The sequence below is a fragment of the Cyprinodon tularosa genome, unplaced genomic scaffold (genome assembly GCF_016077235.1).
Source record: "Cyprinodon tularosa strain WSP-4 unplaced genomic scaffold, ASM1607723v1 ctg927, whole genome shotgun sequence".
NCBI lineage: Eukaryota > Metazoa > Chordata > Actinopteri > Cyprinodontiformes > Cyprinodontidae > Cyprinodon > Cyprinodon tularosa.
This window is the reverse complement of record NW_024039704.1, coordinates 418,886-442,162: the sequence shown is the minus strand read 5'-3', so window position 1 is coordinate 442,162 and position 23,277 is coordinate 418,886. Positions and strand designations below refer to the sequence as shown.

The 23,277-nt window shown below is 42.4% G+C and overlaps 1 protein-coding gene across 1 annotated transcript in view; it reads right to left on the bottom strand.

Annotated features, from left to right (window-relative positions):
- Positions 1 to 1,960: 1,960 nt before the first annotated feature.
- lonp2 (lon peptidase 2, peroxisomal) overlaps positions 1,961 to 23,277 on the bottom strand; it is a 67,409-nt gene continuing 46,092 nt past the window's right edge. The window contains exons 9-17 of the mRNA XM_038274720.1: positions 22,935 to 23,074; positions 16,503 to 16,644; positions 16,270 to 16,420; positions 9,582 to 9,708; positions 5,517 to 5,638; positions 3,943 to 4,028; positions 3,651 to 3,858; positions 3,378 to 3,568; positions 1,961 to 3,283 (exon numbers count right to left, since the gene is read on the bottom strand). Of these exons, the coding sequence (XP_038130648.1) occupies positions 3,053 to 3,283; positions 3,378 to 3,568; positions 3,651 to 3,858; positions 3,943 to 4,028; positions 5,517 to 5,638; positions 9,582 to 9,708; positions 16,270 to 16,420; positions 16,503 to 16,644; positions 22,935 to 23,074 (1,398 nt within the window). The 3' untranslated portion in view covers positions 1,961 to 3,052. The remainder of the gene's footprint in view (positions 3,284 to 3,377; positions 3,569 to 3,650; positions 3,859 to 3,942; positions 4,029 to 5,516; positions 5,639 to 9,581; positions 9,709 to 16,269; positions 16,421 to 16,502; positions 16,645 to 22,934; positions 23,075 to 23,277) is intronic.

Sequence of the window (23,277 nt, the reverse complement as noted above, 5' to 3'; positions counted from 1 at the left end):
CACCAGACCCAACAATTCAGAAGAGCTAAAAGCCACTATTAGAGCAACCTGGGCTATCATAACACCTGAGCAGTGCCACAGACTGATCGACTCCATGCCACGCCGCATTGCTGCAGTAATACAGGCCAAAGGAGGCCCAACTAAATACTGAGTGCTGTACATGCTCATACTTTTCATGTTCATACTTTTCAGTTGGCCAACATTTCTATAAATCCTTTGTTTTTATTGGTCTTCAGTAATATTCTAATTTTCTGATATGATGAATTTGAGATTTTCATTTGTTGTCATTTGTAATCATCAAAATTAAACCAAATAAACATCTGAAATATATGAGTTTGTATGTAATGTATGAATATAATATACAAGTTTCACTTTTTAAATGGAATTACTGAAATCAATCTACTTTTTCATGATATTCTAATTTTATGACCAGCACCTGTACATGGCTCCAGCCTTATCAAAATATTAAATTTTTTTCTTAGCTGAAGGAAACCGCTCTCATTCCATTCCAAATCTTTGCAACGTACAAAATTAAGACTATAACTGTATATCTAGATAGAGGAACTGTCTTAATTAGATTAAAACATCAGTTCTGACGCGCAACAGGCTGCCTATCCCAAGGTTTAATAAACTCACACATCTGCAATCATATATATATATATATATATATATATATATTTTTTTTTTTTTTTTGAGTCGTTTTGTGTTATATTTTAAGTTTTAATCTTTAAAATGTTAAAGACAAAGAAACATGGGGTTTTGGTTCCCTTCAGCAATGGGCAATGTTTTTGTCACAGAATTTAGTTTTTGTTTTTTTTTTGTGTGTGTTTGTGTAATTTTAATATGAATTTTCATTCAGACTAAAGTAATGAATTTGTTTCCATTGCTGTTTACTGATGGAAAGCCTTTTGAGGCGAACTGGGGAAACGGCGCCCCCTACTGTCAGTAAATGCTGTGACCCCAAAAGGCGCTTTTCTGAGATTTTTTCCTTTTTTCGTTGTTTTTAAAATAAATTAAAACGTCTGATCCGTTTAGAGCTCAAACCATGTTAAACTTGATATTTTGTAGTTTAAACGTAAACTCTTTCTAAAACAAAAAAAAAAAAAAAAAACAGTTTAAAGAGAGCGGGTAGTGAGGACAAGAAATGGTCTAAAGTCTCCTTTTTATCCTTCCTTACCTTTTTCTGTTCTTCCTTTCCTCTGTCCTACCTCCTTTACTTCGTGTGTTTCTGGTTTTTATGTTGAAACCTTTAGAAGTATCGGCCTTGCATTTATAAAGAACATCAATGTTTTATCCATCAAAATTCTGGACGTGAACAAACATTGTGTGGAAGCTGGATGCTGCTGAGACCCCTCCCATCTACTGAGCTATTGCTGCAGACCAACCACACCTTTAATGTCCTGTTGCTCTCTTTCAGCAGAATTCAACCTCAATGAAATTTGGTATTTATGTTTTGTATACACTGTGTATACGAAATGACAATAAAAGTTGTCTAAGTCTAAATGATTTGAGAAGCAAAACAAGTTAAAGGAATTTAATCTTTAATTTAATTTGTAAATATTTAATTTCCCTTTCAGTTTGATAAAGTTTTATTGGACTAAAATGAATTGACTGGACCTCCGGGTCCCTGAATCCAGTTCTGGTGCGCCAACAAGGACCAACCTCAGCGTCCAGTATTGGAGGCAGACCCTGTGCTGGGTGCTCAGGGTGGCTCTGGTCATAATTGCGTGCCGGATGACGTCCGATCCTGATTTAAAGGAGGCCAGTGTTTGTTTTGATTAAAGAGGCACTGAAGTGAAGCGTAAAATGAAAAACTAGGCAGTAGTTCATCGTTTGAAACATTAATGAAGCAAAGAGCCTCTGCAGACGGATCCTTATGCTAACAATGAGACCAATAAAATTAGTTTTAACCTGGTTAATTAGAAACTTCTGGCTGTTGCATCTAAAGGGGCTTCATCCGTGGTTTGTTTGCACACAAAGAACTTTATTAAAAATATTGTTGCACTGTTAAGAACAAACTCATCTGAAATTATCACTAATTCCTAAAAACAATCAACATTGTGACTCAAAGGCACACAGAATAGAAATGTGTTAATCTAGAAAAGGACAGAAAAACTGCTGAACTCTGTAATATTTGTTTACTGTTCGTATTTAAACAGTTCTTTTAACACTAGATTAAAGAAACGACCATCGACTGCACATCGTAAACATTCAGTGGAACCTTAATGACCGCGCTGTTCTGCACCATATCAGCCTCGGTTGGATTATGAAGGACTGACACTGCTGTGTCTGTACCGTTTCTGTCCGGCTGTGCGTCTCTTAACGCTCACCGTCGGTTCTGATCGTTTCCTGACGCCCTTCAGTCACAGGTTTTCCTTCTTCACGCTCGGGTCCATATTTTTGTTGCCGATTCCTTTGGAGGCTGTGGTAACGTCTCAGAGATGGAGGGTGACCAGTGGGTGTTTGGTCCATCTCTAGGCAACCGTGACAGCAGCACAAACAGAGCTGGTGGGGTTCTGCTTCAACAGGTTAACTGAATTTGGAGTTTCCTGCATTTTATCCTGTTAATCCTCGTTAGTTTTAGTGTTGTGTTTGTAAAAAAACGTGTTTCTGAAACTAAGGGACAAATTGCGTCTCCTATCAGGTTGGTTGGGGTCTTTATCCTGGAGGAATGTTTTGTCCGCTCTAGTCTGACGACTACTGAGGAGTCTCCTTGGAGAGGGAGGGGGTCAGGTGGTCGGATCTGTAAAAGTCCGCATCAGGTTCAGGAATGTTTTCCCTCCACGTGTGAAACAAAAGTACGTTTTTTTTTGTTTTAAACGGGGGAAACATCTCCCACCTCAGCCCAGAGGTTCTCCAGCTGAGCTTAACTCATTAGATTAGAGGTTTTATTGGTTGATTGCTGCTGCATCAGGTTACATCATCATCCAAGAAATAAAGAGAAATAAAAACAATCAAATGAACCCAGACGGTGAAACACCAGCAGAGACTCGGCGCCGATCCAACTCCAGTCCCCTGATGCCGTCACCGCTGGTATTAGATGGTTGGTTCCTCACAGCTTGCTGCTGAGCTGAGGAGGGGGGCGGGCGCTGGCCTGCCCTGGAAAACCGCCATCGAATGATGCGTTCAGGACCTCGTCCAGGTTCCCGGTCATCACGAAGTCCAGGTCGGCGCGGACGTTGGCTGGCAGCTCCTCCAGGTCCTTGGCGTTCCTCTTGGGGAGGATGACCCGCTTCACTCCGGCTCGGTGGGCTGCCAGAACCTTATCCTTGATCCCGCCCACCTACAGCGATTGGAGAAAACAAGTAGTTTCAACAACAGAATGTTGAAACATCTGGACTGAAGTTCTTCCTCTGTGTGTGGAGGTGGAAACTGACCGGCAGAACCAGCCCCCTCAGCGTGATCTCTCCCGTCATGGCCACGTCCGATCGGACCAACCGGCCGCTGAACAGAGATGCCAGGCAGGTTACTATGGTGACGCCGGCGGAGGGGCCGTCCTTGGTAACGGCTCCTGCAGGGAAGTGGAGGTGGATGTCCGTCCCTTCCATCGGATCCGGACCTCCCACCACTATGGGGGACACAGAGACAGACAGAGGATGAAGCCTGCCCTCCTCACTGAGCCGCAGCAGCTTCGCTCCAAACGGACTCACGGTTGGTGAGCTGGTAGCGCTTAGCGTTCGCACGCAGCCAGCTGATGGCCAGATGAGCAGATTCCTTCATCACGTCGCCCAGCTGACCCGTCAGAGTCAGCTGACCCTCACCCTCCATCCGGCTGGCCTCCACGAACATGATCTCCCCGCCGAGCGGCGTCCAGGCGAGACCCAGAGCCACACCGGGTAGAGTGAGGCGTACAGAGACCTGGAGACGGAGAGAACCGCATGATGGGGGGGGGTCAGGTAATTCTGAGATCCACCAAAGATCAGCAGAAATGTTCCTGCTCACCTCCATGTCAAACAGCGGTGGCCCAAGGATGTCCTTCAGGGCCAGATGATCGATCACGATGGGCATCTCAGGCGGCGCCGACTTATCTGACAAAACACGCATCATCAGGCTACGGACTCAGAGGAACATGGCCGCTTTTAAAACATCCAACCTTAATATCACCGTACTTAAAGCCCTGAAGGTCAAAGTTCATGATTCAACTTGGCCAAAGACTCGAAAGCCAGAACCACTTCTGACCGACAGGAACCAGCAGGATGATGATGAGGAAGCACCTTGTTTTATTCAACGGAAAAACGGTCAAACTGGTTTTAAAGTCTTAGGGAAATCATATTTAAATGTCAAATCATTCTGGCTTAAACATGTATATAAATGCACTCTTTATCAGAAGGTATTGTCCCAAAAGTTAAAAATTTCTATTTAAAAAAAAATCCCGTCTTAAATTCAGTTTTATTTTTCTTTGTTATCTTATGCAGGCCAGTTAGTTATACGTCAGCCTGAACACCTAAATTTAGAAATCAGAATCCTTTCCTTTCCCATTGAGTTGCGTCCCAGTGTTCACAGGGATGGACGTCTGTGTCTTCAGCAGGCGTAGAGCTAACAGAACTGGCAGCGTAGCGAGGCGAGGGCTCAAACATGTACGGCTGGAAGCCTTCTACACCAAACCAAGCTTCTGCCGCCCTGGCGTCCTCTTTCACAACATCTTCATCCCCGCTTTCCTCCTCTAAATAAAAAATGGATAACGGAGGAGACTCCTCCACGACCTCCGACACTAAACTCTCCTCCTCTTGCATGTTTCCTCTGTCCATAGCGTTCCTTGACAGCGTCGTTTCTAAGTTACCAATTTAGTGCTACTTGGTCCCAATGGAATTTCCCATTGGGAACCTACTAGCACTAAGTTGCTAACTGGTTAGCAAGATGCTTCCAACAAACTGGCCACAACCAAACTTGTTTGCGGACCTTCCGCCACAACAATCCCGCCTCCTTGATAAACCAATCCCATTCCCTTTATTCTCTCGTATAAAAGTCCGGCACCACTCGGAAGAATTCGGAAACGGTTGGAACGGCCGCTTCCCTACGAATTTCAACTTTGGCAGAATATCAACGTTTGGAATGAATGCAACAGTCAAGGTGGTACGAGGATGTTCTGGGGCTGATCTGTTGCCTCAGAAGCTGGATTACATCAGCTCATGATCTTTAGCAGACCAGGAAGTCCACATCTGGATGAAGGTTTTGGAGTGGCCTAGTCCAAGTCCAAACCTAAATCTCTTAAGTTGCTCTGGTACGACATGAAAACCCTCTTGAGATTGGAAAGGGGACCAACACCACCCAAGCAGAGCTGCTTGTCCAACCTTCCAAATGTCAGCAGCACCTCAGATCTGCTGTGGAAGCTCCCACCTTCCCTGGATCTACCCTCAAGGTCCATCAAGAAAACAACAAAAGAAGAAGAAGAATGGGACAAAATTATCCCATAATTACGTAAAAAAAAAAAAAAAAAAGTTCCTCCAGAACATGAAGTTCTACAGAACGTCCTGCTTTAAGGCTGATCCCAAAGCACCAGAGACAAACGGCCCCACCTTCTTGTCCAGAGGAAAATGTCTCCGGGACTCTGTGACCCTCAGCGACCTTCACGGCCACGGCTCGGCAGATCGCTCCAATCTTCCGCTCCAGGGAGCGCACACCTGCCTCCCGGGTGTACCTGTCGGAGCAGAGACGGAATAATGGGAAAAACTTTGATGAAAATGAAATAAAAGCTGACAGGGGGCGCTGTTAACACCTACAGAAGCAGAGAAAAGCTATAGAAGAAGAAAGAAAACATGAGGAGACGGCCCTGTAGGCAGGGGCGGATTTAGGAGGATGGGGGCCCCTGGGCTGGAGTCAGGATGGGGGCCCCTGGGCTAGAGTCAAAAAAAAAAAAAAAATAAAAAATAAAAAAAATATATATACATATATATATATAGTATGTGTTTGTTTTGTTTTAGAGGATGAGCAGAAAATGGCCGAACAGTAAGTTTTGACAACTTACAACTTTAATAAGCCAGTTGTCACAAACTACAAACAACTCTGGAGGAAATAAATGTAAAAAAAAGTACTTCTCTGCCAGTCAGACAGAATATGGATATAAACAATATAAAAGAGATCAGGCATACTGTAGTTTTCAGAAAATATCCTGTCCAAAGTGCTGTCCAGTCCAAAGCAGAGGTGGACATGAACATGAACAATTTTCATCTTCTAGACCAAGGTTTTTACAGAGAAATTTTGAAAAATATGAAGAACAAAATACAGATTTCCAATTATTAATGACACTTTTTCATTTAACTTCTTAGTAGGAACTCGAACGCAAACCAAATAAGAAAACAATACTAAACCCTGAAAAGTTTGAAACTTTGAGCCTGTCTTATAATGCACATGCACAATCTTTGTTTTGTATCTACAATCATTTAAATTTTTACTTTAATTTAGCAGATAAACTTTAAAAAAGACCAAGTTTGCTTTCAAATTATTTTACAGACCCAAAGTTCTTTTGAGATAATTTTAACCCTCATGTCAAAAAGTTTGGACACCACTGCCCTAACCAGTAACACCAAGCCTTTCAGTAATGAGTGAAAGGGTTATCAGACATTTAAGCTTAGTCTGATATGAAATTTGAAAAGTTGCCCACTTTTCTGGATTTTTTTACTGCAAATTCCTTGACAAGATCACTGAAGTCCAGCTTTCTCACTAGATCACTCTCAATAGACATGAGAGTCAAATGGTTCAGTCTTTCTTGTCCCATTGTGGATCTGAGTCTATTTTTAACTATTTTAAGCTTGGAGAATGATCGCTCACCACTTGCATTTGTGACAGGAAATGTCAGGTAAAGCCTGAAAGCAATATCCACATTTGGGAAGATGTCCTGCAGTTTCTTTTCCCTAATGAATTGTAAAAGCAATCGAGCAGATGTGATGCCTTTATCATGAATAAAATCTTTAAACTGGACAATTTCCTCCACAAAGTCCATCTCCAAGTCAGCTGAATATTTACTTTGGAGATGAGATGCTTTGTTTCTTAGCTCTGGAACAGTAACACCAGAAATATTGTTCAGGAAGCCAAAAGTGTTGTTGAGGTTATCATATGCAATATACCTGCGATTGATTTCAGAAAGCAATCTGTCAACAACCACCAAAAAAACACTGGTGGAGAACTTTTGTTGAGCTGATAAGTCAACCTCTGAGGTGGCGCTCTCTCCAAAAAATGGTTTTGGAGTCTTTGATCTTCGACCAGTAACTCTGTAAGCTTGTGAAACTGTTGGAGACAACTTCTTTGCTTGAGACTCAAACCTATCAAATTGATCTCTCAGACCTCCAATGTACTCCCGCAAGGATCCCACCAAATCCACAGCTGTACACAAGTCCAGTTCCACAGACTGCAAAGCTGCACTTGCTTTTTCAAAGCGCTGTAAAATGCTATGCCAAAATGTACACATAAAAACTGTTTCAAGCTTGTCCATTTTTTTATCAAGTGATCTTGCTTCATTTCTTATTGCTGCGTTTTGGTTTGTGTCATTTACAATATTCTTCAATGATTTTTGAATGTTTGCATAGTTAATATGCACTGCCTGTGTGGCATCTGCATGTGCAGCCCATCTAGTGTTCGAAAGGGACTTCAATGTTTCAATGCGCTTGTTTGCATTAGGCTGCAGTCCATCTGTTACCACCTTCCACCTTGCTGTCGACTTGGAGCAAAAGTTAAATAAGTTTTGCACAAACTGGAAAAAATCAGCTGTCTCAAAACAGCAGTTAACACTATTAACTCCAACCAAATTCAGGGTATGTGCAGCACATGGAACCCATTCAACTAGTGGGTTGAGTTCTTTTATACGTGCTTGTAGTCCTTTATATACTCCTGACATGTTGGCAGCATTATCATAGCATTGCCCCCTGCAGTTTGCGATGTCAATCCCCATCTCTTCCAAAACCTTAAGTACAGACGCACATAAAGCTTCCCCAGTATGACTTTCAATTGGTAGAAACTTCAGAAAGCGTTCCTGCGAGTGTCCTTCAGGTGACACATATCTTAACACAAATGTTAACTGATCAACATGTGCCACATCTGGCGTGGAGTCAACAGAGACTGAGAAGTATTTTGCCATTTTTACTTCACTCACTATTTCTGATAGAACACGATCACCCATCAGCTGAATAAATTCCTCACATGTTTGGGAAGAAAGATATGAGGGTTTCCCTGAACCTGCATTTCCATATTTCTCTATGTGAGACTTCAGAAAAGGATCAAACTCGCTGATTAACTCCAGTATTCCCAGATAATTCCCATTATCAGTTCTTCCAAATTTGTCACTGGCTCCTCTCAGAGCCAGTCCCCTCTCTGCTAAAAACTTGACAACAGACACAACTCTTCTCAACACTTCAGTCCAATATGAACACTCAGATTTAAATTGTTTCTGCAGTTCTGTGTCTATCCTCCCGCTGGCTGCTGCAAGTGAAACATATGTCAGCATAGCTTTTCTATGATGTTCGCTGTTTTCGTGCTATCTCATGCGTTCAGTCGCGTGCTTCCAGTCACTAAATCCAGTTTCAAAGTTTGACTGAGTATTAGCATTGGTGAAAATGCGGCATGCAAAACAAAACACAGCTCCGGTGGATGGAGAGTAAAGCAGCCACGGTCTTTCGATGTACTCACCATTTAACATCTTGCGTTTAAAGTGAGATTTGGAGAAGTGACGCTTTTGATGCTTGTACACCCGTTCTGATGCTTGAAAGCCAACATTCATATTTTGACAGCTCTCCGGTCCTCGCTCAGCCCAGTAAGCTCGCACGGACTCGTCAATTTCCCCCCAATGCGCCGGATCGGTACTGTACGGATCCACAGTCGTCTTTCCATCTGCGGAAGAAGATCCCGCTTCCACCAACTCTGACTCCACAGACGCCAGTCCAGCCACCGACTCAGTCACGGTTAAAGGTTCTGGCGGGATCTTAGTGCCGGTGTTATAGCTAAGGGTTTGAGGAGCGGGGGATAATGATGTTTCTGCTCCATCTCCGCTAACAGGTTTAAAAAAGCCTGTCAGTTTAGGCATTTTGTTTGTCGCCTCTTTGGCGCGATGCTCTTTTTCCTTTCTCTTCTTTCTTTTCTGCGCTCCGCTGTCATATTTTCTGTTGTCCGCCATTGTAAAATAATATGCCCTTGGCCTTGGCGCTCTTCCTCCCCAATGCGTAAGATACGTCAAAAGTGGACCAATAACAAGCAAGCATTCATGATGGACGTTTGTCAGAACAAATTGGAACATTTTTAATCTGTGCTGTCAAAATCATCGTAGTCATTGATTAAATTCTGACACTATCCATTCACAAAAATATAAAACATCCTTCGGGGCCCCCGAAATGCCGGGGCCCCGGGCTGCAGCCCCGGTAAGCCCCTGCTAAAATCCGGCCCAGCCTGTAGGGACTTTAGAAAGAATCGGAACAGAACGTTTTTGGTTGTTATGGTTACGTCAGAATAATCTTCCAGGTAAATAAAGATGAGATGACAACCAATTTCCTCCTCTATGGGCAGACCGAGCTGTAGCATCAGAACTTGCTAAAAACAAGTCTAAACCATCCCAGAGAGCAGCAGAGGGGTTCCTATCCTAGACCCGGTTCTGGTACCTGCTGATCACGTCCTTGGTGGTCTCCTGAGGGATGTTCAGCTGCTGGGGGGTCAGTCCGTGCTGCTCCAGCTGGTTTGGGATCAGGTGACGGTGAGCAATCTCCAGCTTCTCCTCCTGTGTGTATCCTGATGGTCAAAGATGGAGGATGTTCAGGGCAAACAACTCTAGGTTACTGATTTGGAAAAGACGGCTATTTAGGTCTGATTCAGATGTTCAAACTGATCAAATATAGTGATCCTGGTTATGATTAAACAACTAACCAACCATTAGTTATGATTTAATAAGCAGAGGTGTCAAGTAATGAAGAACAAATACTTTTTTACTGTAAACAAGTCCACTTTTTAGGTATCTATACTTTACTCCATTACTTATTTTTCTTCCTACTTCTGACTTCTACTCATTACATTTTCACACAAGTATCTGAACTTTCTATTCCTTACATTTTTAACCTCTCAAAAGCCACCGGATCGCCGCCGCCCCGTTTTAAAGCGTTTACAAGCATTCTGACAGGTCGGACACAGGCGAGAGCGTATCGGGAGATGGAAACCAACAAGACCTCCCTCATCCTTGGCTCTATCTAAAACAATTTTTCAAAATAGTCGGAAAAATTTAGCTTCAATTCATATAGTGGCATCTGACTGTTTTTTTTAATGTTACTTTATACTTTTCTACTTCAAGTAGTTTCTGGAGCACATACTTTTTCACTTCTACTTGAGTAAAGAGGTCAAGTTGATACTTCAACTTTTACCAGAGTGTTTTTAAACTGCAGTATCTATACTTCTATTTAAGTAACAAATGTGTGTACTTATTACACCACTGTTGTGTTTTTTCCCCCCAAAATGTACTGATGCTGCGTCTATACTGTTTCACTCAATACTGACACCTGCTGGACCTTTAAATCCCTGCAGGCAGCCTGTCTGACAGACTCAACCAGGCATCCCCAAAGTCAGTTCTTCAGGGCCGCTGTCCTGCAGGTTTTAGAGGCTTTCTTGCTCCAGCACAGCTGATTTTCATTGAAACTGATTAACAGGCTTTTGGTCTACTGCAATCATTATAATCAGCTGCGCTAAAGTAGGGAAACCTCTAAAACCTGCAGGACAGCGGCCCTCGAGGACCGACTTTATGGATGCATGGACTAAACTCGTTCGATTTGATGTCATTCTATGTTATATGGGATCATTTTCCCATCTTTGTTTAAATTGAAAATATCTTTGTTATTTTTAGATGCAGTCAATAAATAATATGAGCACATTAAAATAAAAATGTGAAGCAGGATGTTTGCTAGGACTAGGATTTATAACAGTAAGTACAGTAAAATCAATTTAAAGTAAACTGATGTTTCAATAACAGAGGAACAGGAGGAGAAACAAGAAAATTAAACCATTTAAGAGGTCAAAATGCTCCAACAGGCTGAATCTCATTTGCTTTGAAGCATCTTTATATTTCTGATGAATTTGATAATGATGCATTTGGCAGAAGCAGCAACACACAGTTCAACAGGTCAGTTAGAAACAGCTCCTCTATCAGTCATGTGACTTTATCCCAACGATACGTACACTGTCCATCCATCCATCCACCCATCCATCCTCCTTCCATCTGTCCATCCTTCCATTAATTCCATCCATCCACCCATCCTTCCATCCATCCATCCATCCATCCATCCTCCTTCCATCCATCCATCCTTCCATTAATTCCATCCATCCATCCAATAATTCCATCCATCTTTCCATTAATTCCGTCCATCTGTCCATCCATCCATCCATTTATCCATCCATCCATCCATCCATCCATCCTTCCAATAATTCCATTCATCCTTTCATTAATTCCGTCCGTCCGTTCATCCATCCATCCATCCAATAATTCCATCCATCCATCCATCCTCCACCCATCCATCCTCCATCCATCCATCCATCCATCCATCCATCCATCCATCCATCCATCCATCCATCCATCCATCCATCCAATAATTCCATCCATCCATCCATCCTCCACCCATCCATCCTCCTTCCATCCATCCATCCTTCCATTAATTCCATCCATCCATCCAATAATTCCATCCATCTTTCCATTAATTCCGTCCATCCGTTCATCCATCTATCCCACCCACCCATCCATCCTCCTTCCATCTGTCCATCCATCCATCCATCCATCCATTTATCCATCCATCCATCCATCCCACCCATCCATCCATCCTTCCAATAATTCCATTCATCCTTTCAATAATTCCGTCCGTCCGTTCATCCATCCATCCATCCCATCCATCCATCCATCCATCCTTCCAATAATTCCATTCATCCTTTCATTAATTCCGTCCGTCCGTTCATCCATCCATCCATCCATCCTTCCAATAATTCCATCCATCTTTCCATTAATTCCATCCATCCATCCATCCCACCCATCCATCCATCCTTCCAATAATTCCATTCATCCTTTCATTAATTCCGTCCGTCCGTTCATCCATCCATCCATCCATCCTTCCAATAATTCCATCCATCTTTCCAATAATTCCGTCCGTCCGTTCATCCATCCATCCAATAATTCCATCCATCCTTCCATTAATTCCATCCATCCTTCCATTAATTCCTTCCATCTGTCCATCCATCCATCCATCCTCCTTCCATCTGTCCATCCATCCATCCATCCTCCTTCCATCTGTCCATCCATCCATCCATCCTTCCTCCTTCCATCTGTCCATCCATCCATCCATTTATCCATCCATCCATCCATCCTTCCAATAATTCCATTCATCCTTTCATTAATTCCGTCCGTCCGTTCATCCATCCATCCATCCATCCATCCATCCATCCTTCCAATAATTCCATCCATCCATCCATCCTCCACCCATCCATCCTCCTTCCATCCATCCATCCTTCCATTAATTCCATCCATCCATCGATCCATCCAATAATTCCATCCATCTTTCCATTAATTCCGTCCATCCGTTCATCCATCCATCCCACCCACCCATCCATCCTCCTTCCATCTGTCCATCCATCCATCCATCCATCCATCCATCCATTTATCCATCCATCCATCCATCCATCCATCCATTTATCCATCCATCCATCCATCCCACCCATCCATCCATCCATCCTTCCAATAATTCCATTCATCCTTTCAATAATTCCGTCCGTCCGTTCATCCATCCATCCATCCCATCCATCCATCCTTCCAATAATTCCATTCATCCTTTCATTAATTCCGTCCGTCCGTTCATCCATCCATCCATCCCATCCATCCATCCATCCTTCCAATAATTCCATCCATCTTTCCATTAATTCCATCCATCCATCCATCCATCCTTCCAATAATTCCATTCATCCTTTCATTAATTCCGTCCGTCCGTTCATCCATCCATCCATCCATCCTTCCAATAATTCCATCCATCTTTCCATTAATTCCGTCCGTCCGTTCATCCATCCATCCATCCATTTATCGATCATCCATCCATCCCACCCCTCCATCCATCCATCCTTCCAATAATTCCCTCCATCCTTTCATTAATTCCGTCCGTCCGTTCATCCATCCATCCTTCCAATAATTCCATCCATCTTTCCATTAATTCCGTCCGTCCGTTCATCCATCCATCCATCCATCCATCCTCCTTCCATCTGTCCATCCATCCATCCATCCATCCTTCCTCCTTCCATCTGTCCATCCATCCATCCATTTATCCATCCATCCATCCTTCCAATAATTCCATTCATCCTTTCATTAATTCCGTCCGTCCGTTCATCCATCCATCCATCCATCCATCCTTCCAATAATTCCATCCATCCATCCATCCTCCACCCATCCATCCTCCTTCCATCCATCCATCCTTCCATTAATTCCATCCATCCATCGATCCATCCAATAATTCCATCCATCTTTCCATTAATTCCGTCCATCCGTTCATCCATCCATCCCACCCACCCATCCATCCTCCTTCCATCTGTCCATCCATCCATCCATCCATCCATCCATTTATCCATCCATCCATCCATCCATTTATCCATCCATCCATCCATCCCACCCATCCATCCATCCATCCTTCCAATAATTCCATTCATCCTTTCAATAATTCCGTCCGTCCGTTCATCCATCCATCCATCCCATCCATCCATCCATCCTTCCAATAATTCCATTCATCCTTTCATTAATTCCGTCCGTCCGTTCATCCATCCATCCATCCCATCCATCCATCCATCCTTCCAATAATTCCATCCATCTTTCCATTAATTCCATCCATCCATCCATCCATCCCACCCATCCATCCATCCATCCTTCCAATAATTCCATTCATCCTTTCATTAATTCCGTCCGTCCGTTCATCCATCCATCCATCCTTCCAATAATTCCATCCATCTTTCCATTAATTCCGTCCGTCCGTTCATCCATCCATCCATCCATTTATCGATCATCCATCCATCCCACCCCTCCATCCATCCATCCTTCCAATAATTCCCTCCATCCTTTCATTAATTCCGTCCGTCCGTTCATCCATCCATCCTTCCAATAATTCCATCCATCTTTCCATTAATTCCGTCCGTCCGTTCATCCATCCATCCATCCATCCATCCACCCTCCTTCCATCTGTCCATCCATCCATCCTTCCAATAATTCCATCCATCTTTCCATTAATTCCGTCCGTTCATCCATCCATCCATCCATCCAATAATTCCATCCATCTTTCCATTAATTCCATCCATCCTTCCATTAATTCCATCCATCCATCCCACCCACCCATCCATCCTCCTTCCATCTGTTCATCCATCCATCCTCCTTCCATCTGTCCATTTATCCATCCATCCAATAATTCCATCCATCCTTTCATTAATTCCGTCCGTCCGTTCATCCATCCATCCATGCATCCATCCATCCATGCATCCATCCATCCTTCCAATAATTCCATCCATCTTTCCATTAATTCCGTCCGTCCATCCATCCATCCATCCATCCTTCCAATAATTCCATCCATCCTTTCATTAATTCCGTCCGTCCGTTCATCCATCCATCCATCCATCCATCCTTCCAATAATTCCATCCATCCTTTCATTAATTCCGTCCGTCCGTTCAGCCATCCATCCATCCATCCACCCTCCTTCCATCTGTCCATCCATCCATCCTTCCAATAATTCCATCCATCTTTCCATTAATTCCGTCCGTCCGTTCATCCATCCATCCATCCAATAATTCCATCCATCTTTCCATTAATTCCATCCATCCTTCCATTAATTCCATCCATCCATCCCACCCACCCATCCATCCTCCTTCCATCTGTCCATCCATCCATCCATCCTCCTTCCATCTGTCCATCCATCCATCCATTTATCCATCCATCCAATAATTCCATCCATCCTTTCATTAATTCCGTCCGTCCGTTCATCCATCCATCCATGCATCCATCCATCCATGCATCCATCCATCCTTCCAATAATTCCATCCATCTTTCCATTAATTCCGTCCGTCCATCCATCCGTCCATCCATCCATCCATCCATCCATCCATCCATCCCACCCATCCATCCGTCCTTCCAATAATTCCATCCATCCTTTCATTAATTCCGTTCATCCATCCATCCATCCATCCATCCATCCATCCTTCCAATAATTCCATCCATCCTTTCATTAATTCCGTCCGTCCGTTCATCCATCCATCCATCCATTTATCCATCCATCCATCCATCCATCCATCCATCCATCCTTCCAATAATTCCATCCATCCTTTCATTAATTCCGTCCGTACGTTCATCCATCCATCCATCCATCCATCCAACCGTCCATCCATCCTCAATTGGACTTAACAAAAACATTCCAGCCCTTGAACTCATTTTTTCAAAAACACAAACTATGAAGGATTTGTAGGAGCTGTTGGACCCTCCTTTAATAATGAAACAGTGACATCATCATCTGGGTGAGCTCTGGTTGCTAAACAGGACCCTTATTCATGTGAACTTTTATCTGCAAACGAAGGGAAGCAAACCAACTATTATGCTGATGAAGGTTTTCAGTCATCCAGGTCATAGTCATTCCGTAAAAATAAAAAATTTTCCACTGGACTTTGTTTCCAAGATTTGAAGACGTTTCGCCACCTTTCCAGGAAGTTTTCTCAATTCAAATGTCTGGATCCGCAGTGAGTTTGAGTCTTATATAGACAAAGCCTCGTATCGCTTGGATTGTCTCCTGTAATACCTGAAACCTGTCTATGATTGTTAAGACTCGGTCGTTAAGGAGGTATTGTTAAACGGCTGGAGCGGGTAGGTCCCTCGTTCCTCTGTGATGGGGTGGGGGGGTTTTGTTGGTATCTGGAAGGGATCATGTCTATGATTGAATTGTATGATTTGGAAGCTGTAATCTGAGTCCACCACCTTTGTTTAAGGTTGTTTTTTCTCTCCTAACATAGATGGCTTCCTTCACGCCCCTCTCAAACCACCTATTTTCTTTATCCAGAATATGGACGTTCTGGTCCTCAAAAGAATGTCCTTTGTCCACAAGGTGTAGGTGTACTGCGGAGTCTTGTCCAGAGGAGGCCGCTCTTCTGTGTTGGGTTAACTATTACAGTGTTTAACAATATGATTAGGTTTGGTCCTGGAACCTGACGATGCAGCAGGGACTGAGTCGTCCTCAAAAACAGGTCCGACCAAACCTAGAACCCCCTACATCGGTTCTTCTTCCAGACCTTTGAGAAAGTTCTGAAATGCTCACCTGGAACCTGCAACACCTCCATCCTGTCCAGCAGAGCCGGAGGGATGGTTGCCGTGGTGTTGGCGGTGGCGATGAAAAGCACCTGGGAGAGGTCGAAGGCCACATTCAGATAATGATCTGTGAAGCTGTGGTTCTGCTCTGGGTCCAGGACCTGAAGTAGGAGAGAAAGAGGAGGTCCGGTGAGTCATTAAGGTCAGAACCTCCAAGGACGGGACGCAATGAAGGAGTCTGACCTCCAGCAGAGCAGCAGCTGGATCCCCCTGCAGACTTTTCCCCAGCTTGTCCACCTCATCCAGGAGGAAGACCGGATTATTGACGCCGACTGTCTTCAGACCGTTGATGATCCGGCCGGGCATGCTGCCCACATAGGTTCTCCTGGAAACAGAACCCACACCTTTAAAACCACCCCACTGCCGAACCTTCAACAACAACATAAACCAAGAACACCTTTCCTGATGGGGACATCACACCTTCTGTCGTGAACTTTGACCTGTTGGAGATGAGGTACCGTGTCACTTTCTGACCTGTTATCACTTTCTGACGAGTTATCAGGAAGTTCATCCAGGTCGCTTCACTTTGGTGAGGTTTGCAGATGTTCTTTCACTGCTCACTGAAGGTTCCATCAAGTCAGGCTAAAGGTAGGACTTTGACTAGGCCGCTGCTCATTTCTAGCTGCTGTGTTTGGGAGTGTGATGCAGCACGTGAATGCTCTGGTAATTCTTTTCATTTAAACACATCACTTTATAACGGTTTGCCAAATTGATTGATTCTTTAGTCCATCCACATTCCGGCAGACTGCCACTCTGTGTCCCTGAGCAAGACCCTTAACTCCAGACCACTCTCTGGGCGTCGCACAGTGGCAGCCCACTGCTCCCCAAAGGGATGGGTTAAATGCAGAGAGTGAATGTCCCCATTGTAGGAAGATATTTACATTTACATGTGGGACATGTGTTAACTATTTGGGTGCAGAAATCAGGTTCACAAGTTTTGCCACTTCTTGCTTGCTTGGTTTACTTTAAATTAGTGCTGTCAAAATTATCGCGTTATTATCGCGTTAACACGAGTCCATTTTAACGGCGATAATTTTTTTTACGTGACATTAACGCTATGTGGTTTTATGGTACAATTTTCCAAGTACATCCCGCTGCAGCCTGCGGGAAGGCGGGGCTTTTCCCCCAGTCTATGCATTTCTCATAGGCTTCGAGAGCGGAGCTCCTCAAGGTAAAAAAGACGCTCATACACTGGGTGACGCTAGTGCCTTTTCTTTAAGCCCCACCACCAACAAACAAGTTGAGTGTCTGGTAACTAGTAGCAACCTGAAATACGCTGAGAAAGCAGATTACTGAGGTGAAATGGAATCTGCTACGGCACTCTTGCTGTCTGTGTACGCCACAGGTCAGTATCGTGTATGTGTGTGTGTGTGAGTGTGTGGGTGTGTGTGTGTGTGTGTGTGTTCTCATTTGTGTTAAGAGGCTGAAAAGTAACTTTCTAGAGCATAGACTACCTCCATCTAGTGATGTCGGTCTATTGATTTTGATGTATTGATTGAAAATTGTTCATTATTATCTTGGTTAATTAACATCTAATGTTAACTGTACTACATTTTATAGCAGTAGGGTAAAATGCTTGTCTTTGTTCAAAAGACTTTATTGACTGTAAAGACTGTCTTTTACATCAGCCTGTTTTCAGGGCCTTTTTTTTTGGCTACATATTTGTTATTTTTTGCTACATGCCTCCCCATCTTCTTGCCATATGTTTCTATGGCATAAATCAGTGTCTGTGACCTGTTTTCATTTTAAAAAAAGAACATTGGCACAAACGTAGCCTGTATGTGTTTTTTTGTATGTCATCGAGAGTATTTAAATGATTTTCAATCAGAAAAAAAATGTGCGATTAAATGCGATTAATCGCGAGTTAACTTAGGCATTGATGCGATTAATCGCGATTAAAAAAATTTAATCGATTGACAGCACTACTTTAAATGAAAAAAAACTTTTCCGGTTCCTGGGAGGCGGACATGTGGGCGTGGCCGAGGTGTTCTGTCAGAACAGCATACTGGAAAAGAATCGGAATCTAGATAAGTCCCTTTTTCTTAACATAAGTGCATTTGTTCTTGAATTGAGGAGATAAGAGATATTTTGCTAATGGAACAAGACAATTTAGATTTAAAATAAGAAAACACAATTACGTTGTCTTATTTCAAGTGCATATTATCGAATTATTTTTATTTTAAAAGTAAAAATACTCACTCTATTGGCAAACTATCTCATTTACCTGCTCAAATTAAGGGTAAATACACTTAATTTAATACATTTTCCCAGTGTGCATGCTGTCAGATCAGCATACATAGTTCTAATAGGCATGCGCAAAATAGTTATTGCCTCATTTAATTTTAGCAGTAGTGTACCAACCAGCAGAAAATACGTTTATTTTAACTTAAAAAAAGAAAATCAGCTTTAATTATACAGTTATTTCTTAGTTGCAGTAACGGCCAGACACGATTGAAGTTTCCAGGATGTTGAGAGAAGAAGCCTCTAGAGCAGGGGTCTTCAACGTTTTCCAGGCCAAGGACCCCCAAACTGATGTATAGATGGAGCGGGGACCCCCTAATTATATATATTGGATTCAATTGTGTTATATCAAACTGGTCCTATATGTAACGAAAGTAATTTCTCCGTGGGATTATTAAAGTATTTCTGATTCTGATTCCTGGTTGGGTCAGGTGTTGTGAATGAATCAGTTCCCAGCTTGAAAGAGCTCCTGCACTGCAAAAACATTCTACAAATGAGTAAAAATGTATTAAAATAATTGTATTCACCCTTAATTTAAGCCGGAAAATAAAATGATCTGCAAATGGAATGAGCATTTTTACCCTTGAACTAAGATAATTAGATATTATGCCCTTGAAATAAGAGACTTCAGTTGTTTTTTCTTATTTTAAATGTTAATGGTCTTATTACATTGGCAAAGTGTCTGCTCAATTTAAGAAGAAATCCACTTATTTTAAGAAATAATTACTAAATTAGATTAGCAGTTTTTACAGTGTGTGTGTCTCTGAATGTGTGCATAAATGACTGAAAGACGTCTTCTGCCTCCATTTATCTGTTTACTACAGTGTGTTGAATTCATGTTAATGTGGATTTAAAAACATTTCAATGAGTGGAAAAAATTGCAGGGGGAAATAAGAAAAAAATGTCTAATCAACCAAAACCTTTGCGACCCCCATGCAGAACCTCTGTGGACCCCCTGTTGAAGACCTCTGCTCTAGAGCTAAAACCATTTTAGTAAATATTAATTAAAAATAAGTTACTGTAGTAGTAAAAAATGTGTGTGCGGAAATTTAAATTTGGTTAGATTTTGTTTTCATGTTTAAAATTATCAGCTGTGGTTTATATTGTGTCTCTGAATAATTTAGGTTAGATAGGAACTAATTGTATGCCGATCTGACAGCGTATTCTTTGCAGTCAGGTATGCAAAGAATCTCCTTAGAGGCTGATTTGGACTCTCCTCGTGTTTTAGAAGGGGTGTAGGAAAGTTTTTTTTTTTTTTTTTAGTTAGTTTTGTTTTGATATTAAAACATGATTTTAGTTGAATTACTTGTTTTCTCTCATAGGTTGGTGATTTTGTGTTGTAGAGGTTATTTTGGTTTTCTGTTGTAGTTTTGCTAGAGGTATAAAATGTTCCCCCTCTGATGTGATTTATTTTCTTTATGAATCAGTTTGTGAGGTCAGTCAGTACTTCAGTTGCCTTTCTTAAGTTTGGTTTGTTGACCTCTTTTCTTTTTCTTGGGCCCATGTTTATGTTTAGAATTAAGATTTTATTTTGTAAATATTTTTTTTTTTTAAACTTTCCTATACTCTGATTTTTCTTTCCTACTCATTCCCTCATAGGGATCCTGATGCAATGGTTCCATATCCGACTGGAATCTGGAATGTTTGCTGAACAGAGCAAATCTGAGGTGCAAATCATCACACCTCCACCACCGTGCTGAAATGTCTTGTTTCTTATCTTTGGTGTTTAACGTTCTAACTGAGGCTGGGGCGTCTGGGATGGAGCTCTGAGGGGTCTGTTGGTTTTCTGAGTGCTTATCACTGAATGAAACAAGAGAAGTTGTCAGATTTCAGTAATAATGTTTCCTTAAAATATATATTAAAGACTATTTTAAATTTTTTCTCTCTTTTTGTGTGTCTTTTTAGGACTTTGCACATCACTGGATGTGTTGTTCTATTTTCTGGTAAATGAAACCAAAAGCAGAAAAATATTAATTAAGGGTAAAAAAATAATGTGTTGCAGAGAAAATGTTGCATTTTAAGAAGGTTTACATTTTTGTTTAATCTGCATACATGGCAAACATAATCTAAGCCATTTCAGAACTGGTCAAGAACTGATCAAGGGCCACCTAAATTTCCTTTAAGGACAGGAATGCAGACAAAACAGAAGTTATAGTCTTTGGACCAGAGTCTCTGAAAAAGAAACTGATTAGCCAGTCACTTCATTTCGATGGGATTAAACTGATTTCAGATAATAAAGTAAAAAATCTTGGTGTTATTTTTGATCAGGACCTGTCATTTAAATCCCATATCAAAGAGGTTTCTAGAATTTCCTTCTTTCATCTGAGGAACATTACAAAAATTAGAAATCTCCTGTCCAGGGGTGATGCTGAGAAACTAGTCCATGCATTTGTTACTTCAAGGCTGGACTATTGTAATTCTTTACTATCAGGAAGTCCACAAACTGTAGTTAAAAGCCTTCAGCTGATCCAAAATGCTGCAGCCAGAGTTCTAATGAAAATTAAAAAGAGAGATCAAATCTCTCCTATCCTGGCTTCTCTTCATTGGCTTCCTGTTAAATCAAGAATAGAATTTAAAATCCTCCTTCTCACATATAAAGCCTTAAATGGCCAAGCTCCATCTTATATCAGAGATCTGATTGTTCCTTATGTTCCTAACAGAGCACTTCGCTCTCAATCTGCAGGTTTACTAGTGGTTCCTAGAATTTCTAAAAGTAGAATGGGAGGCAGATCTTTTAGTTATCAGGCTCCTCTCCTGTGGAACCAACTACCAGTTTTAGTCCGTGAGGCAGACACCCTGTCTACTTTTAAGGCTAGGCTTAAAACTTTCCTTTTTGATAAAGCTTATAGTTAGGGTGGCTCAGGTTATCCTGAGCTATCTCTATAGTTATGCTGCTATAGGCTTAGACTGCTGGAGGACATAGGGACCCCCATTTCATCATTCTGCTTCATTCTCTCTCTGTTCTCCTATTCTGCAGAATCTGTTAGTTCAATCTCTAACGTTCTGCTCTCTCTGCTTTTCCTCAGAGTAGCTTTGCCTCGTCTGTTCCTGTTTGGCTGTGACTCCATCCTGGAAAGAAACATCAGCTGTGCTGCTTCCATCAACACCCTTGTTTATAGATGTTGGAGATCGGCCTGTTTTCCAGTGTGGTCCTGTTTCTCTGACCGTGACTGAGTGGATGTGCTCTCTTCGTCCTCTGGCATGGGAGCTGCCTTGGAGCTCGTCTGCCTGGCTGCGTGTTTCCTGGACGGGGCCGCCTTTTACAGCTGCTTTTTGTATCTCTGCTTCTGTCTCCTTGAACCCCAGTCGGCCTCGGCAGATGGCCGCTCACACTGAGCCTGGTTCTGCTGGAGGTTTCTTCCTGTTAAAAGGGAGTTTTTCCTCTCCACTGTCGCTACAAGCATGCTTAGTGTGGGGGATTGTATTTGAGTCAATGAGTCAATGCAATCAACTGGTTTTCCTTAGATAGAAAACTTTGTATCAATTTGACTGTATGATCTGGTTGAACTGTAAAGTGCCTTGAGATGACATGTGTTGTGAATTTGGCGCTATATAAATAAACTGAATTGAATTGAATTTAAGGACCACAAATGGCCCCCGGGCCAATATTTGGACACTTGTTTTAAGGAGATGTTCAGACTTGTATCCAATCCCTTTCCCTTTGAATTTAGAGAAAGCAGCAAGGAAATGCTTTTCTCTTTCTCTCCAGTTTGGTTTAGTTTTTTCCAATTAAATATTAATAATTTTAAAGATCAGATAAAATCATTTCTATGCATAAATATAAATTTTGTCCTAATTTGAAGCATGAATCCAGAGAACAAAGGCCTTATGGCCAAGTCTAAGGCCTTCATTTTCACCCTGTTTTTCACCACATGCCCAGCAGGTGTCCTCGATGCGTCACCGCTGGTTTCCATCAGTTTCTCCTGCTGCTTTTCCAGGAACTCTAACACCATTAATGTCTAATTTGTTTCGGATTTTCTCTGCAGCCAGAATCAGAACCGCCTGGAATATTTATGGAGAAAGAAAACCCATTAACTGTTCTGCCTGTGTGTCGTCTCTGGTGTTGGATAAGGACCTCCACCTTATATAATCTATATTTATGAGCATCAGTGTCAAACGTCTTGGAAGGCTTTCAGCTGCACCGTTCCCATTGCTCTGATGATGAAACTGGGTCTAATGAGCCAAGCTCTTTTAAATCTGGATCCTTCCTGGACTGCTTCCCCTCTTTAAATCAGCCATAAATGACATTTCTGCAGGTTAGCAGATGAGTTTGGAGAATCACTGATTACAACTGAAACATCACCTCCTGCTGACAGATTTCAGGTCACAGCAGGCTGGTAGATCTGCTCCCAGGTGCTGCTGTAGGGCGGGTACCTGTGTCCTCTGATGTCCGACTGGTCGCAGACGCCTCCCAAAGCGATCCGCTGAAACTCCCTGCCAAGGGTGCGGGCGATGGAGCGCCCCACGCTCGTCTTACCGACACCAGGAGGTCCAACGAAACACAGGATGGGGCCCTGCAGAATCATTGATGAAAAAAAAACAGAGTGATGCTTAACAAGCTGGATCGTTTCAGGAGACGGCGGCCAAAGCATCAGTTCATGTCTGCTTTTTATTATTCCTCATCAGTTTAAATTGCTTCTCCTCTCATGCGGTTAGAAGAACACGCTCTAAAAAAAAAAAAAAAGAAAAAACCTTTGGCAGCCCAACACTGAAGCAT